Below are 16,721 nucleotides of genomic sequence, written 5' to 3'. Positions count from 1 at the left end.
TGCTTGGCACAGTCTCCAGTATATGGTAGGTCCTTGATAAATGTTTATTACTTCCTCCAACTCTTCACTATATATTTTATTAACCTTTTCTTGACTTGGGATTCCAATAGATTTTTTCCTTCCTGGTATATACTGAATGTGAAGAGAGACAGGAAATTCTCTGAAATTAATAGGAATCAAGCAGGCAAGCATTTCTGTTGCAGTAGACAGAGTAACAGGCCTGAAATAAAGAAGACTTTTTTTTTTGAGTTTTTACTGAATACTAGATAACTATATATTTTTTTTTACTGAGTTCAAATCTGGCCTCAAATATTTACTAGCTATGTGCTGTTTGCCTCAGTTTCCCCATCTGTAAAATGATCTGGAGAAGGAAATAGCAAATCACTTCAGTATCTTTGCCAAGGAAACCTCAAATGAGATCATGGAGAATTGGACATGATTAGACAACAACAACATACTATATGCCATACTATACTAGGAATACAAAGTGCATTTGTCTTTGACTTCAGAAAGCTAAGAGTTTAACACACACAAAAACTTATACACATATAAGAATATAGAACTTATATGCATATAAGTCATATACATAAGTCTTGGAGACAAAGGCTCTTGGAACTAAAGAGATCAGAAAAATCTGATTAAAAAGGACATATTTGTACTGAGTCTTCAAGAAGTCCTAAATTTCAAGAGGCAGTGGTGAACCAGAGGGCATTCCAGATATGAGGAGCAACTAGTAGAAAGAGTTTGTCAGGCCCAGATCTATAGACAAGAGTAGCTCCCTTATAATTACCTTGTTTTTCCTGGCTATAAACTCTTAATATCCAATTTTTTTTACATTTTTGGTAGTCCAAAAATTAATTTCCTGGCAGAGGAAATAGAAACAAAATTTAGAGTATATCTCCTCAGCATCATTCTTTATTATTCCCTTTTACTTACCCTTGCTTTCATATTTCTTTAATGTCTTTTAAAAATCTAAGTTGATTGATGAGTTCTATGAACATCAATCTTTTGAAGCTACTCTCACATGATACTTTGTCTCCTGATTCTAGACATTTTTACTGACTGTCCTCCTTGCTGGACCACTCTCTCTTCATTTCCACCTTCGTTTCCCTGGCTTTCTTCATGTCTCATCTAAAATTCCTTTCTTAATCTTAGTGCCTTTTCTTTGAGATTTTCCCCAATTTTTCTTTTTATTGTTGTTTTTCATTTATTTGTAATATATAGTGCCTTATGAATTTTGTTGAAAAAGAAAAATCAGAACAAAAGGAAAAAATCATGAGAGGAAAAAAACAGAAAAAGTGAATATAACATGTATTGATTTACATTTGCTCTCCATAGTTCTTTTTTCTGGATGCAAATGGCATTTTTCTGTCTAATGTCAATTGGGAATACTTTGGATCACTGAAACATTGAGAAACTAAGTCTTTCATAGTTGATCATTGCACATTCTTGCTGTTATTGTGTACAGTGTATTCCTGGTTCTATTTGTTTTGCTCAGCATTAGTTCTTGTAAATATTTCCAGGCTTTTATATAACCAGCTTGTTCATTTTTTATAGAATAATAATATTCCACTACCTTCTACCATTACTAGCTTATCCAGCCATTCCCCAATTGATGGGCATCTACTCATTTTCCAATTCTTTGTTACTACAAAAAAATCTGCTACTAACATTTTTGCACATACGGGTTCTTTCCCCTTCTTTATGATTTCCTTGGGATACAGATCCCCCAATTTTTTTGTATAAATTTTATGTTGTCTTCTCTATTAGACCATAAGCTCCTTGAGAGTAGGGGACTAGTTTTTGTCTTTCTTTGTATCCTCAACCCTTAGCTAATGTCAGTCACTTAGTAGGCACTAAATCCCAGCTGACTGTTAGTTGAATCACCTTTTAGACACCTCCTTAATTAATAGTTTTTCTTTTTGAATTAAAAATTTTGTTCTCAAGAGCTTTCTATTAATGGAAACATTTTTTCATTAGTTATTCCAGGTTGTTAAAATTGGATACAGAACTATCTCAGGAAGAGAAAATTCATGAAAAATAGAATGCTGTTTACTTATTCTAAACATTTATTGATTTTGCATAATTGTATTTGACTCCAAAGCTTATCTAATAAAAGACATGATTATCTTCCATCAGGACTTGTTCATTTCCCCACCTCCATCTTCTGTAATATATTTGTTTCTACATCCATTTATATTTGCTATTTAGTGAGTATCTACAGGGAACTGTGCTGAATATTGGGAATATTGCATTTTATTGGAACAGAAACCCTGAGACAGACAGACAGACAGGCAGACACACACAGAGAGAGACACACAGAGTAATGGGTATTGAATTTGAGAGTTATATTTTAAAGATTTGAGCCAGTACAAGATATGTACTTCTGAAAAAATTATTAAGGGACTTAACTGAGGGGAAAAAGTTCAACCTTCCTAGCATTAAGCTTTAGTTATGATTCCAATCCTGGCTCTGATACTTTCTAGCTTAATGGATAGTGATAACTTTGAGCAGTTTATGGTTCATTTATAAAAATGGGTATAAGGCTTATAGTCCCTTACCTCAGAGAGTTGCTGTGAGATTGACAACATGAGAAAATCTACATAAAGTGTTTTGTATATCTAAAAGTGCAACATAAGTATCAAATGATATTGTATATGGTGGTAAGAGTATCGCTTCATATGTTTAACCTATATCAGCTTGCTTGCTGTCTTGGGGAGGGGAGAAGAGAAGGAAAGAGGAAGAAAAATTTGCAACACAAGGTTTTGCAAAGGTGAATGTATCTGTATTTGGAAAAATAAGATACTATTAAAAATAACAGTAATGCCTCATTTATTTAGATTCTTATGCACATATACCATTCACTCATTCAACAAACATCCATTAAGGGTCTGCTGTGTATAGGGCACAGTGCCATTTGTATAGAAATAAGACATGGTCTTTGCCCTCAGGGAAATTATTGTCTAGTGGAAGAGACAAAGACATGTATACAAATAGCTCTAATACAAAATAGAATATATATTAAGAAATATCCTAACAGAATTTTGTGAGTTCAGAGAAAACAAACTGTGGGAAATTAGAGAAGACTCCATGATTACTTTTGTTAGTAGTGACAGCATTTGAACCAGGCCTTGAAGAATGAGTAGGGACATTCATATATAGAAGTTGTAATAGGAAATACAGTACATGGACTGGAAGAGTGGACAAAGCCATGGAGGTATAAAAGCTTGGGATGTGCTCTAGAGCAAAGCGTCTTCAACTAGGGTTAAATGGTTATGGTGGTGTCCCCATGTGGGGTCTCATAACTGCATATGGGGGTCATGAAAAATTGGCAATGGTAAAAGGTATCAAATATTCTGCCAAGATTTAATTCTTTATGTATAAATAAGCAGTCCATCTCATTAGTATGCAAATTTGATTTCATTTTTAATAAATGGTAAAATTATATGTATACCAATTAATTATTTTAAAATAAATGTCTTTATCATTTATTATCAGTAAATGTTTGATTTGTATATCTATTTTATATACCTATATACCTGGGATTGCATAGACATTTCTCAGGTAAAAAGGGGTTGGGAATGGAAAAAATTTTAAAAACCCTGTTCTAGAGGAAATTACTATTTCCCTCTCTTTTTCCCCTCCCCTACACAGCAAGTAATCAAATATATGTTAAACATATGCAATTCTTCTATATATATTTCCACAATTATCATGCTACACAAGAAAAATCAGATAAAAAAGGAAAAAAATAAGAAAACAAAAAGCAAGTAAACAACATGACAACATGAGAGAATCTACATAAAGTGTTTTGTATATCTTAAAGTGCAAAATAAATATAAGAAGATATTGTATATGGTGGTAAATACTATATTGTGATCCACTCAGTCCCCATAGACCTCCCTCTGGATGCAGATGATTCCCTCCATCCTAAGTCTATTGGAATTGGCCTGAATCACTTCATTGTTGAAAAGAGCCATGCCCATTAGAATTGATCATCATATAATCTTGTTGCTGTGTAAAATATCCTCTTGGTTCTATTCACTTCACTTAGCATCAATTCATGTAAATCTCTCCGGGCTTCTCTGAAATCATCCTGCTGATCATTTCTTGTAGAACATTAATATTCCATAACATTCATATATCATAACTTATTCAGCCATTCTCCAAATGATGAGCATCTACTTAGTTTCTAGTTCCTTGCCACTACAAAAAGGGCTGCCACAAATATTTTTGAAAAATGAGAGCTTTTCCCTTTTTTATGATCTCTCCGGGATACAGGCCCAGTAGAGACATTGCTAGATCAAAAGGTATGCACATTTGATAGCCCTTTGGGCATAGTTCTAGATTGCTCTCCAGAATGGTTGGTCAATTCACAATTTCACCAGCGATGTGTTAGTGTCCCAGTTTTCCTACATGCCCTCCTACTTTTATCATTATCTTTTCCTGTCATTTTAGTCAATCTGAGAGGTGTATAGTGGTAAAGAGGTATTCCTTTATTGTAACAGTTTAGATACTTCATTTTCTTTTAGATTTGTTACCATTTTTTAAATATTCCTGAGTCACTTGGTAATATTTAAAGATAGAAGACATAATATAATGAAAAGAGCACTAAATTTGGATTTGCCAATCAGAAAACTTGGGTTTGAATTCAAACTGCTAGGTTCTTATTTGATTGATTTTTCTCATAGGAGTGAAAAAAAAAAGGACAAATGTATGAATTTAACCCTAAGCATCTAGCAAATTTCAGTTTTTCATTTTCTTGGAAAAGAGCTATTATGTTAGTTAAAAGCTTAACAGTAGTTGGTTTTGTTTTTATTTTTTCTTCTCTTGTTTTTCAGTGAGGATTATGTTATTCCTCTACAATGCAGCTGTCCAATAGATTTTGAGTTTCATGTCATTGTGCTTCAAGCTGATGAATCTTTTATTGTTCATCCAACATCAGGTAAGTTATGAGTATAGAATGAATTAGAATACATGAATTGTGGCTATAAAATGAAAGATCCACATTACCTCAGAATGCCAAGGTTAAAGCTGGGATTCAGAATGTCACTCTAAAGTTGAAAAAAGAAGGAGGATGATAATCACTATTTGAATGTAGCAGCATTTTGATGATAAATATTAATAGAGATCTTGAGTAATCATTATCACTTCCTCCAAAAATCATTATTATTTTAGCAAGTTATAAATAATAATATCTGTGTAAATTTATTCTGAATTTATGTTAAAGTCATAAATTAATCATTCAAATTCCAATTCTGGCATATGCATTTGGCCTCATTTTAACTGACTTTTTTCTATTTCAAATAAAACAGGAGAGATTTTATGTCTAGCTTCACAGAATCACAATGAAGATTTTAGAATCTTCATCTCCTGCTTCACATGGGTATTTGTGTAAAATACAGAAAACTTAAAACAGGAGCATTATATATTTTCTCCAGATTTATTGCTCACTTGTGTTTTTACATCATTTTTACTTCTAAGTATATCTCTTTTCCTCCTCTACCCATCAATCCCTCACTTGTAACAAAGAACCAAAAAAGAAAAGTTTGAAAAAATGTTCAGCAAAACTATCCAACACAGTAATCAGGTCTGATGAAACAGACAATATTCCATACCCAGAGTTCTCCACCTTTGCAAAAGAGAGAGAAGCATTTCCTGATCTCATTTTCATGTCTAAGCTTTGGTTATTATAATTACACAGTATCCAGTTTGAATTATTTTTTTCCTTTCTATTTACATCATTGGCATTCTTTACCTTGTTTTCCTGGTTTAGATTACTATCCTCTGTTTTAGTTTGTTAGTTTTCCTGTGCTTCTCTGAATTCTTTATATTAACAAAAGAAATGATTTATTTCTCTCATATTAATAACCATTTCATATCGGGGATCCAGGGTTTTCTCCCTATTTTCTCATTCAAAAACTAGTCCTTATGAAGGACATTGCTGATAGATTAGACTGGGTTAACATTCTCCTCAATCTTGGGTGAGGAGGGGCCTTGGCTTGGGTGGAGGTGGTTCACTAGATTTCCAAAGAGAGTGATTTTAATGTAGTGATGGTCTCTTTGTCTAAAAGTAACATAATTGTAGTCACTGGCCCCCAACTCCTCATGAGAATAAGCCTACCTCTCATTATAATATTCTTCTTAATTGTTAATTAATTGTTAGTAGATTTCTGCCTATTGGGAACACCCATTCTTTCAAAAGTATTTGTGTTGGAACAGCCTCCATGATTTCATCTTTAGTTTATGAAAGAAAGCCAAATGACCATCATTCTATCAATTATCTGAGCAACATAATAAGATTAATTATGTATATTAAGCATTTAATTTGTCACATTTATTATTTCTTCTAGCATAATAATATTTCTTACAGCACTAAATTTATATGCCACAATTTGTTTAGCCATTTAGTTTATTTGAGGAGCATTTTGTCCTAACAATACTCAAACAACCAGAGTCCATACACTTAAGAAAATTAGAAAACAAAAATTTTTATTCTGAGTTACATTTATGTCACAGCTTCTACAGACATTTGTGATTGACAAAGCTAATAATCTTTCCCAGTGGTCCATTAGATCCTCTAACGGAGTTACAGAGTTATTTTTTGTACATAGTTTTCTATTTGTTTACAGCTTTCATTTCTCATTGCAAGTAAGTATTCTGTTCAACAAATGTGAATTGGAAGCAAACAGATGGTTTAAATTTATTCTAGACTCTGATAAGTACATAGATAATAGTCTAGTAATCAGATAACCACCCTGAGAATTTGATCCAAGCTGTTCTTTATTAGTTACAGCAACCAATCTTTGTTTTCCATCCCACTATAAACACAGGGCAAGAAACTCTATGATCTTCAGCTACTGTAACATTAGAAATATAGAAAAATGGAACAAATTGACTGTCAATAAAGGTATTCAGTCAATAAAGCATTTCTAAAAATAAGGATAGTTTATCAAATTTTACACTTATTTTAGAATAGGATAGAGATAATCTGCAAACTGAATTTTGGTATTAATTCACAGACCTTGCTTATTAACATACAAAGTGTGACTATAGAATAAAGTGATTAATATTTTAAACTTTTTTGTTTTTTGAATTTCTTTTGGTTTTACATTCAATATATTTCTTCCCCTTTCCCTTCCTAGAGAGTTTTCCTTTACCAGAAGCCTATAATTAAAAAAAAACTAATATTTGGAAACAAAAGGGAATTACATCTACATCAAATTGAAAGCTAAACACTTATTCCAACAATGTTGCTTGCCACTGGAATTGCATTGGCACTCCTCACTGGAAACTGACTTTATGTCGTTTAGAATATTTCTAATGGCAGAAAATCTTTATCCTTGGGGACAGAGAGAGGGATGGATTTTATCTTTAGAAACAGTAAAAATTCACTTGGAGCCAAATCTTTTGAATAAAATTATACAATTGAGTTGAGCAATGATAATTATGAATAGAAATAAAAATATGCTATCATAAGGTAGACACTGTTTTTCTAATGCACCTCATAAAATGCTATTGAAGGAATTTCTAAAAAAGAAGTTCCTAAAGTACTAATTTTGGAATAAACATTTTTCTTTGAGTTATAGAGGAAGTGGGGGTGGGGAGAACATGGAGAAATTATCAATTTAGAAAACCACCATCCATGAGGAAAACCCCCTCTCTCAATGCAGATCAGCCAGGGTTCTATGGTGTACAATTTTAAGTGTTGCTTAAGGCTCTAGTGTTAAATGCTAGTGGCATATTGACTTAGAAAACTAATTATCTCCATTCTGCTACATTTTTATGTGTTTTGTTAAATATTTCTCATTCACATGTCAATCTGGTTAGGGTCACACCCCAGGATTGTCCCTTATCTTGTGTTGGAGGCTTCTGGTTTCAGGCACTGAGGGGTTAATTGGTAGCTAAGGATCACCAGTTTGTCAGATAGCTGAACACCAGTTGCCTTTCAAACATTTGTTACATAGTTCTATTGAATGAACAAATTCTATTTGAATGGATATTCACTTTTTATTCTGCTAATTTGATACGCACATTTTTTATAGAAACACATAGGATCATACAACTAGAAAAAGAAGGGACCTTTGCAGCCATATGGTCCAACCCCTTCTTTGCTCTAGATGAGAAACTGAAGAGCAGAGATGAAGTGATTTGCCACCCCCACATAAGGAATAAATGGCAGAATCAGGATTCAAACTCAGGCCCAGTTCCAAGTCCAGCACTCTTATCTGTGGCACAAATCCAGCACAAATTATAGATTTGGACAGAGCATTTAACCCAATCTCCACCCAGAACATGAAATCTATCTATATTACCCCTGACAACTGAATATCCCTTTGAAGACCTTCAGTTATGAGGAACTTTCTACCTTCCAAGAAAATCTACATATTAAATCTAAATGGTACTAATTGTTATGAATGAGTTACAATGAACTGAAATTTACATTCTATTGGGCAAGGCAATATAGATAGATAGATAGATAGATAGATAGATAGATAGATATAGATATACACACATATATGTATACACATATTTATACAAATATACAAGAGCTAGCAGTTGGGGGCATTCAGCAAAGGTTTTTCCCGAAGAGCACCAGAACATAGTTCATGCCTATATTTCCATTCACTGAATAAAGAACTTTCTAATCTAATTAATCTAACACTTAAATTTATATTTATATATATATGATATATATGTGTGTGTATATACATCATACATACATATGTGCATATAGTACACACACACACACATATATATATACACACACACACAATACACAATGTATATAGTAGCCTTTATGTAGATCCACAGAAAATACAAAAACTAATTCATAAGACTCAAAGGACCCCATGAATAATCAAAACAACTCAGGTTTCTTCTGCTCAATCTACTGGTCTTCAAACACTGCCATGTGGCTGCTCCCCTTCACTTTGGGAGGCTTGGTTCAAAAACTTGGTGCTATCTGACATCTGACTGCCTTCATCCCCAAGTTGGGTTCAGGAGCTCATGGCATTCCACCACTGACCTTGGCTGCTATCATCTCTCTGGCCTTCTCCCCGGGCTTTTCCCAGCTGCCATGGGAGCGCATAAGTTTCCTTGGGTGCTATAAGGATATTATCCAGGCCAAAGATATTCCCCATATCAAAAGAGATTCATTAGCTTATTCATTTAAGTACCTCCTGTACATTAGGCATTGTACATTGGGAATATAGAAGCTGAAAAGGAAAAGTTCCCACCCTTATGGAGATGATATTCTATTAGAGTGAACAATATCTGAATGTGAATTTAAATACAAAATACATATCAGGTAATTGCCAGGAAGAGGGCCATAGCAAATAGGATCAAGATGGGCTTCCTATAGAAGGCTCTGGAGCTGAGAGAGGAATTCTCAAAGGCAGACAACATTCCAGGTACTGAGGTGAGAACAGAAAGTGGGTCAGTTTGGATAAAAAATGAGGAAGAAATAATATGCTTGGGAAAGATATCTGGAACCAGGTTGTGAAAGGCTTTGGAAATCAAACAGAAGTTGACATTTTAATTGAGATACTATTAGTCTACTCAATATGTAGTCAGTAAAAATGGCCATACCCATCAAAGGGATATGATCAAAGTCCCAAACATGATTTCAAATGGTATATCCACACCTCCTACTAGAAGATAATTTTGGGTTCAGAAAAAGGTTATATTCTATAATCTTGTTGATTGGTCAGGCTACCCTTGGTCATCCCTTCTACTTTGGAAGATGGGATACTTTCTAGATAAGAAAAAAGCACTTCCACATAAGATTTTACAGTGGAGAGTTTGGAGGAGCATGATGTTATTGGGACATAGAGAAGAAGGAACTAAGAAGTGAGAAAGGGATGAAGAAGGAGCAGTAGAGAGATACCAACAATAAACTTTCACTATGCAGGAAAAGAGATAAAAATTTTCCTTTATCTTTTCCATTGCCTTCCTTGCCCCAAGACTCAAGGCAATTCTGTTATAACTGAACTATATTAGGATTATATGAGCTAGTCTGGGAAATTAAATATAGTGTATAACACTGCTTTTTATGAGAAAATATGCCAAATTCCAAACAAAGGCCTTGCAAAAGAACTCTTTGAAACCCAATCTGTTCATAAATTGAACACTGTCTGTGCCAGCAAATATAATATTGATCATAGTTGAATGCCAACTGTGTTTACTACATTAAAAAAGATATGATGCTTCCCTGAGGGGGGACAGTATAAATGAGACAGACAACAATACAGTTAAAAATGCATTATAAATGAAGCATTTTAGCTCAGTAGTTTTTTGGTTGTTTGGGTTCCTGCTGATGTTAAAGGACTGGTGGTTTTAAATTTAAGATATTCTTCCCCTTAATTAAATCAAAGTAGTAAAGAACCTTGAGGCAGTGGGCTTTGTCTTTGTCATGATGCTCTAATTGACTTTATTATGTACCTTTCATTGTTCTGTCTTCATTCCCCTAAAAACCCTGGGTTTTTTTGTTTTATAAGTTTGAAATAGAGATTTTTAGAATCTGACTTTTTGCTTACTTAGAATTTCAAAATTTATAACAAATACAGATTTCTTAAGTCTGGTTACTATAACATTAACTGTATAATGCTATTAATGTACCTATATGCACATATTTAATATATATTTAAATTTGTTAAACGTATTTTAATGTATAATACATATAAAACATATACATATGTGCATACATTTATGTATATATAAATGTATACATTTTTACATTTATAAAATGTATACATATATACTTAAGCACTTTAATCTTCATGCTGTTTTAAATTTAAACACAAAAAAGGAAAAAAAGAGTAACAAAAAAGTCTCAATTTAGAGGTTCCTATCTCCAATGCTATTCAGGTACTCTGTTTACAAATTATAGAAAACTATGCTAAATGCCAATGGAGCTGAATAAATTAGGAAAGACAACTCCGCTCCTAGAATGTTTGCCAGTGTTACAATAGGTAGTTAGATTTCTGCAAAATTCCCTGAATTCCGCTTTGATTACTTAGATGCTTTCTTTCCTGGTTAGACATTTCTCTTAGGACTTCTAAAAATAACATTGCTTTCTGTTGCTTATTTTTTATCTTTTCATGCCTGTTCAAATTCTGTTGCTACTGCTTTGGGAAGTCAGTGTCTATCTTAACTGCTTAAAATTCTCTTTCCAATGAGATTTTATAGTATTATTTTGGCTTGCTATTCCAGCAGCTATTGCATTATGGCTCATGCCAACAGACCATCTGTGCTGTAGGAACTTTTTGCCACAGTCTTGATATTTTATGCAAACTGTAAATTGTAGGTGTTTTATCTAGGTCAATTGTCTTCAAACTTTTTTGATCATGCACTCCTATTTACAAACATTTTTGAGCACATATCCCCAATATAGTATATTTACTTGCTTGTAAATTATATAGACATAATTTTAAAATTACACAAAATAGGAAGTAAAAATGATAAATTAGAATGAAATAATATTTGATATTTGAGGTAATCGGTAGTAATTAGAGTTGGAGTGACATCTCAGACTCACACTTTAGAAAAATAGCTTTGGCAAACAAGGAGGAAAAAAAGGAGAGACATTACTTAGGAGATTATTGACAATAATCAGGTAAGAGATGATGAGGCCCTGAAATACAGTAGTGAAGAGAGAGAAGGGTACAGATGCCAGAGATGTGGAGGTAGAAATAACAAGATTTTACAACTCATTGGATATGTGAGATAAAGGATATTTAGGAGCTGTAGATGACAAAGACATTGAATTTTAGGAAATTAAAAGAAGAATACTGCCCTCAACAAAAATAAAGAATTTGGGAAGAGGGGTAGATTCTCTAGGAAAGAAAATATAATGAAATTCCTGCTAATCCCTTGAGAATCATTTTGCTCTAGACAAAAAGGAAAAGGAGTGGTCACCCTTACCAGTCACTGCCTTGAAACTTGGAGTTTATTTTGTAAGGAATACCTTCTAGAGCTACAAAATGATTCTGGAATAAATTTTCTAAATGGCATCTGCATAACTCCAACTCAGGATTCTGAGGTCAGGATTAGGTCATAATTTCCTAGAGGGGCTGATGACTAGCTCAGAAGAAGGGTGACTGGGATCTTGCATAATGGAGAGGGAGAACACAATGATGAAGTATGATAATGATAGTATGGTAGTATTTTAGTAAGCCTTACACTAGTTCATGATCACATATCCCTTGGAATAAGGCTGTGGTTGGTACTTTGGCACCTTAACAAGAATTTACTAAGTGCTAAAGGTATAAAGGTCTCCTAAGCAAACATAAAACAGAAATATTAACCACATCCTTTAATGATAACAATGCAAATTAAATTATATAATAAAAAAGGCTTCTGGAGAAGAAATTCTAACTTAAATGAAAATTAAATAATATTATGCTAAAGAATTAGTGCAACAAAGAACATTGATAGGAAATAATAGATTACTTCATTAAAGAAAATGACAAGGGACAGCTAAGTGGTGCAGTGGACAGAGAGAGCACTAGCCCTGAAGTCAGGAGAACCTGAGTTCAAATCTGGCCTCAGACACTTAACACCTCCTAGCTGTGTGACCCTGAGCAAGTCATTTAACCCAAATTGCCTCAGCAAAAAAAATAAATAAATAAATTAGATATTATCCCCAAACATTTGAGTTACAAACAAAGCATTTTCATTAACAAAACAAAGGCCAGATCAAGGAATTGCACATACAAGTTAAAACTAGAGAAGCAACAAGTAAAAAAAAAAAAATTAAACACAAAAATAGACATTCTAAAAAAACTAAAGGACAAATAGAATTTAAAAAAAAAAGGAATGATAAATAAAACTAGGAGCCTTTAAAAAATTAGTAAAATTGATAGTTATTAACTAAATTGATAATAAAAGAAAACCAAATTATCAAGTATTAAAAATAAAAAAACTACAATAAATTCAGAAGAAATTATTAGAAACATTTTGCCTAATTATACACCAGCAAAGATAAATGAAATGGATATATTTCCAAAAGTGATCCTTAGATTATTAGAACATAAAAAGAGAGAATTTTTAAAATCCAGGCTCAAGAAAATTGAAAGTCATAGATGAATTTCCCAAAAGGAAAATAGCAGTATCAGGTGCATTTACAGCAGGTAATGAAGATAGAAATAGCAAGATCTGGCAAATAATTGTATATGTGGTGTGTGAATATGTGTGTGTGTGTGTGTGTGTGTGTGTGTGTGTGAGACAGAGACAGAGACAGAGAGAGAAGAGAGACAGACAGACACAGAGACAGACAAAGAGATAGACAGAAAGAAAGACAGAGACAGAGAAAAGAGAGAGAGAGAGAGAGAGAGAGAGAGATAAACAAGACAGACACCGAGACAGAGAGAGGAGAGACAGACAGACAGAGAAGTTGAGGATATGTTGAGATTATGAATCTGGGAGCCTAGAACAATGGTTATGCCCACACTTTCAATTGCCTCTTGGTTATTTTATACATATATATATCTTTGTATAAGCATATTTGTATGTGCACATGTTCTCCTCACTCCTCCAATAGAATGTAAACATCTTGAGAACAGGGAGTTTCATTTTTGCTTTTGTATTCCCAGTATGTAGTATAATGCCTGATCCAGGAAACATTCAATAACTGCATATTGATTGAATAATTGATCTGTGTAGTAATATTCCCTAGATAGCCATCTGAAAGACTTTAGCATTCACATACTAAAATGGAAGATTTCTGGGGATCAGAAATATGAAGTTGTGTTTTCATAAATATATATATATATATATATATATATATATATATATGCCTTTGTGTATATGTGCTCAACCTTAATATGTATGGCACAAAATAAACCCAGTTCTATTTGTCAGCCTTCATCTTTTTTTCTGAATGGGATGTATCAAAATAATCCCATTAATTTAAACTCATCTAGCTATTAAATAGTAGAAATATTTGTATAAATATAGAAATATTCCTGCCAGAATCTGGGCCTGTTTGGGGCATCAAGATATGAGATAGTGAAAATAAAGAAAAAATAGTCTTTATATTTCTCATAAGTTCAACATTGTTAACATGATATAAACTGATTTGAACTGAACATATAACTGCATTGCTGTTTTTCAGCACATAGTTGGAGCAGCCTGATTAAAAGTATTGTGACTTCTTTTTATTTCAATGGCCACAGCATCTTGTTAATATGGGGACACTTATCAGATGTTAAATGGGGATAAGACATGTAGACATAGAATGTTAATTTACAATGTAAGGAAGCACACCAACAGTTAACACTATCATAGGTCAAAGAAGGGAGAGTAAACTGTGGGCAATACTTGTCAAAGAAGTCTTCATAGAGGAAGTGCTAGAGTTGGGCCTTAAAGGAGTAGAATTCAGAGGAGTTAAGAGGAATGGAGGAGGACATTCTCCACAAGGGAAATGCTAAAAATGTGAGTATGATGAAAGGAATATTCAAAATCTGTCAAAGGTAATCTGAATGCACTAGAGTCATATATCCTTACATATATATGCATATTTTGTGTGAATACACATACATATATGCTTGCATGTATTTATATATGTATAGAAAAACATGGCTATTTCCTGAGTACTATTGGTTTACAGAGAACTTTTTACTCCCATAGCATCTCACATATTTTTCTTAAGGATATAGCTGATTACAAGACTATACGACTATCAATTCTGATGGACTTGGCCCTCTTCAATAATGAGATGATTCAAACCAGTTCCAATTGTTCAGTGATAGAAGAGAACCATCTACACCCAGAGAGAGAACTGTGGGAACTGAGTGTGGAACACAACATCACATTCTCACTCTCTTTGTTATTTTCTTGCTTTTTGTTTTCTTTCTCAGTTTTTCTTTTCCTTCCTTCTTGATCTGATTTTTCTTGTGCAGCAAGATAACTGTATAAATATGTATACGTATATTGGATTTAACATGTATTTCAATATATTTTACATGTATTGGACTACCTGCGAGCTAGGGGAGGGAGTAAAGGGAAAGAGGGAAAATTTGGAACAAGGGTCAATATTGGAAAAATTACCCATACATATGCTTTGTAATATAAATGATTGATATATGACTTTGACATGAACATCATTCTGCTTCTCAGAAAAGTGAATCAGGCTCAACAAAATCGTTTTCAATACTGAGATAAACCGCCTTTTCCTTATGTGTATCATTACTTTTTCCATGTTGTTTATTGCACTAATGTTGATATTTTATAATCAGATTAGGGATTATATTTTGAAAATTTATCTTAAATTCATTAATACTAAGGCATATTATATGAGTAACATTACATTACCAAAACATTTCACTAGCAATCAATCAATAAGATCAATAGAAATATGAAAAATTTTACCTTTTTTCCCAAAATCTGATGATAGTGATCCTTATGACTATATTATTCATTTGGGCCTCTTTTATTAGAATTGGCAAAAAGGAAAAATATACAATATAAAATATGGGTTTTTTTTTCCTAGGAATAATTCCATCCAATGGGAAAGCGAATCTGACTATTACATTTGCACCATTTAGATATGGAACTGCACGATTAAAATTGCAGCTGTGGGTTTCTGAGTTCAACCCTACTCCTTATGTATGTACATTCACTGCAACATCATCTCCTCAATTGGCTATGAGGTACAAGTTCACTTGGTTATTGTGGTGTTGATTATAGTTGTTTTTAAAATTTTTGGAATATTTTAAACCTCCAAATTCCTTTGATTTGTTTTATGGAGAGAAGGGAATGATAGCACTACACTATATGAAATTATGGGAATCATAAAATACTCTTTACAAATATAGCATTAACTTATTCATATTTGGACTCTTCAGCACTTTCATTTTTAAGTAGCTCCAAACCTTGCCTTCTAGATAAGTCAATGTATCTGGTTAATGTTGTCTGATTCTTTACCTAATGTTAATGATTGGTCAATGAAGCAATGCGGCTGAGGTCAGTCAGTGTCCAGGCCAGTATCTGGTGCTTAGAATTGGCAGAGGCACAGATAGGCAAGAGTATCTCTGCATAAAAATACCTTATAAATTGTCTCCATATGAAGTCACATAACTGAATGGGGTTCAGAAAATTTGGCAAATTTTCTGAAAAGATTTGGAAATTCTGGAAAGATTTCTGAATGCAAGGATCAAAAATTAATTCAGAATCAAACACAATGAATCTAATGTGCTTGTGGCAGCAACTGCCCATGTTGCATGGCATAGATTCACTGCAGTCTTGATTCTGAACACACAAGATGCACACTTTTCAATGCACATAAAATGTGACTAGAAATACCTCAAGATGGGTCCATGTAAAAATTTTTCTGGTGAAAAGGGATCATAGATGGAAAAGTCTAATAAGCTCTACCATGGGCCACAGAACTCTATACAAATGAATCTAGTTCATTGTTTTCTCTATTTTTTCCTTTAATTTCTGCATCTCTATTTTCTTTCATTTCTGCATCTCTATTTTCTTTAATTTCTGCATCTCTATTTTTTTCTATTATTTCTGGTATTTCCTTCATTGGGAAGTCCCACAATCAGCCCCTGCTTCTCCCTTCAACAGATCTCCTTAGTATAAATTGGCCTTCTATTTGGAGCTTGCCAGGTCAATTCAGACTATACTACAATCACAATGACTACTAGTCTATAACAGTTCCATGAGAATGATGTTATAAAAGGGTGATTTGTTGAGTAGTATTACTGGAGGGT

The 16,721-nt window shown here is 33.3% G+C and overlaps 1 protein-coding gene across 3 annotated transcripts in view; it reads left to right on the top strand.

Moving 5' to 3' along the window:
• The window catches only part of CFAP221 (cilia and flagella associated protein 221), a 103,592-nt gene that overhangs the window by 31,390 nt on the left and 55,481 nt on the right, over positions 1 to 16,721 (top strand). For all 3 annotated transcript variants that reach the window (XM_031959955.1, XM_031959953.1, XM_031959954.1), the window contains exons 7-8: positions 4,842 to 4,945; positions 15,494 to 15,653. In XM_031959955.1, the coding sequence (XP_031815815.1) occupies positions 4,842 to 4,945; positions 15,494 to 15,653 (264 nt within the window). The remainder of the gene's footprint in view (positions 1 to 4,841; positions 4,946 to 15,493; positions 15,654 to 16,721) is intronic.

The sequence above is a fragment of the Sarcophilus harrisii genome, chromosome 3 (genome assembly GCF_902635505.1).
Source record: "Sarcophilus harrisii chromosome 3, mSarHar1.11, whole genome shotgun sequence".
Classification (NCBI taxonomy): domain Eukaryota; kingdom Metazoa; phylum Chordata; class Mammalia; order Dasyuromorphia; family Dasyuridae; genus Sarcophilus; species Sarcophilus harrisii.
The sequence above is the reverse complement of the archived record's forward strand: the minus strand, read 5'-3'. Positions and strand labels throughout refer to the sequence as shown.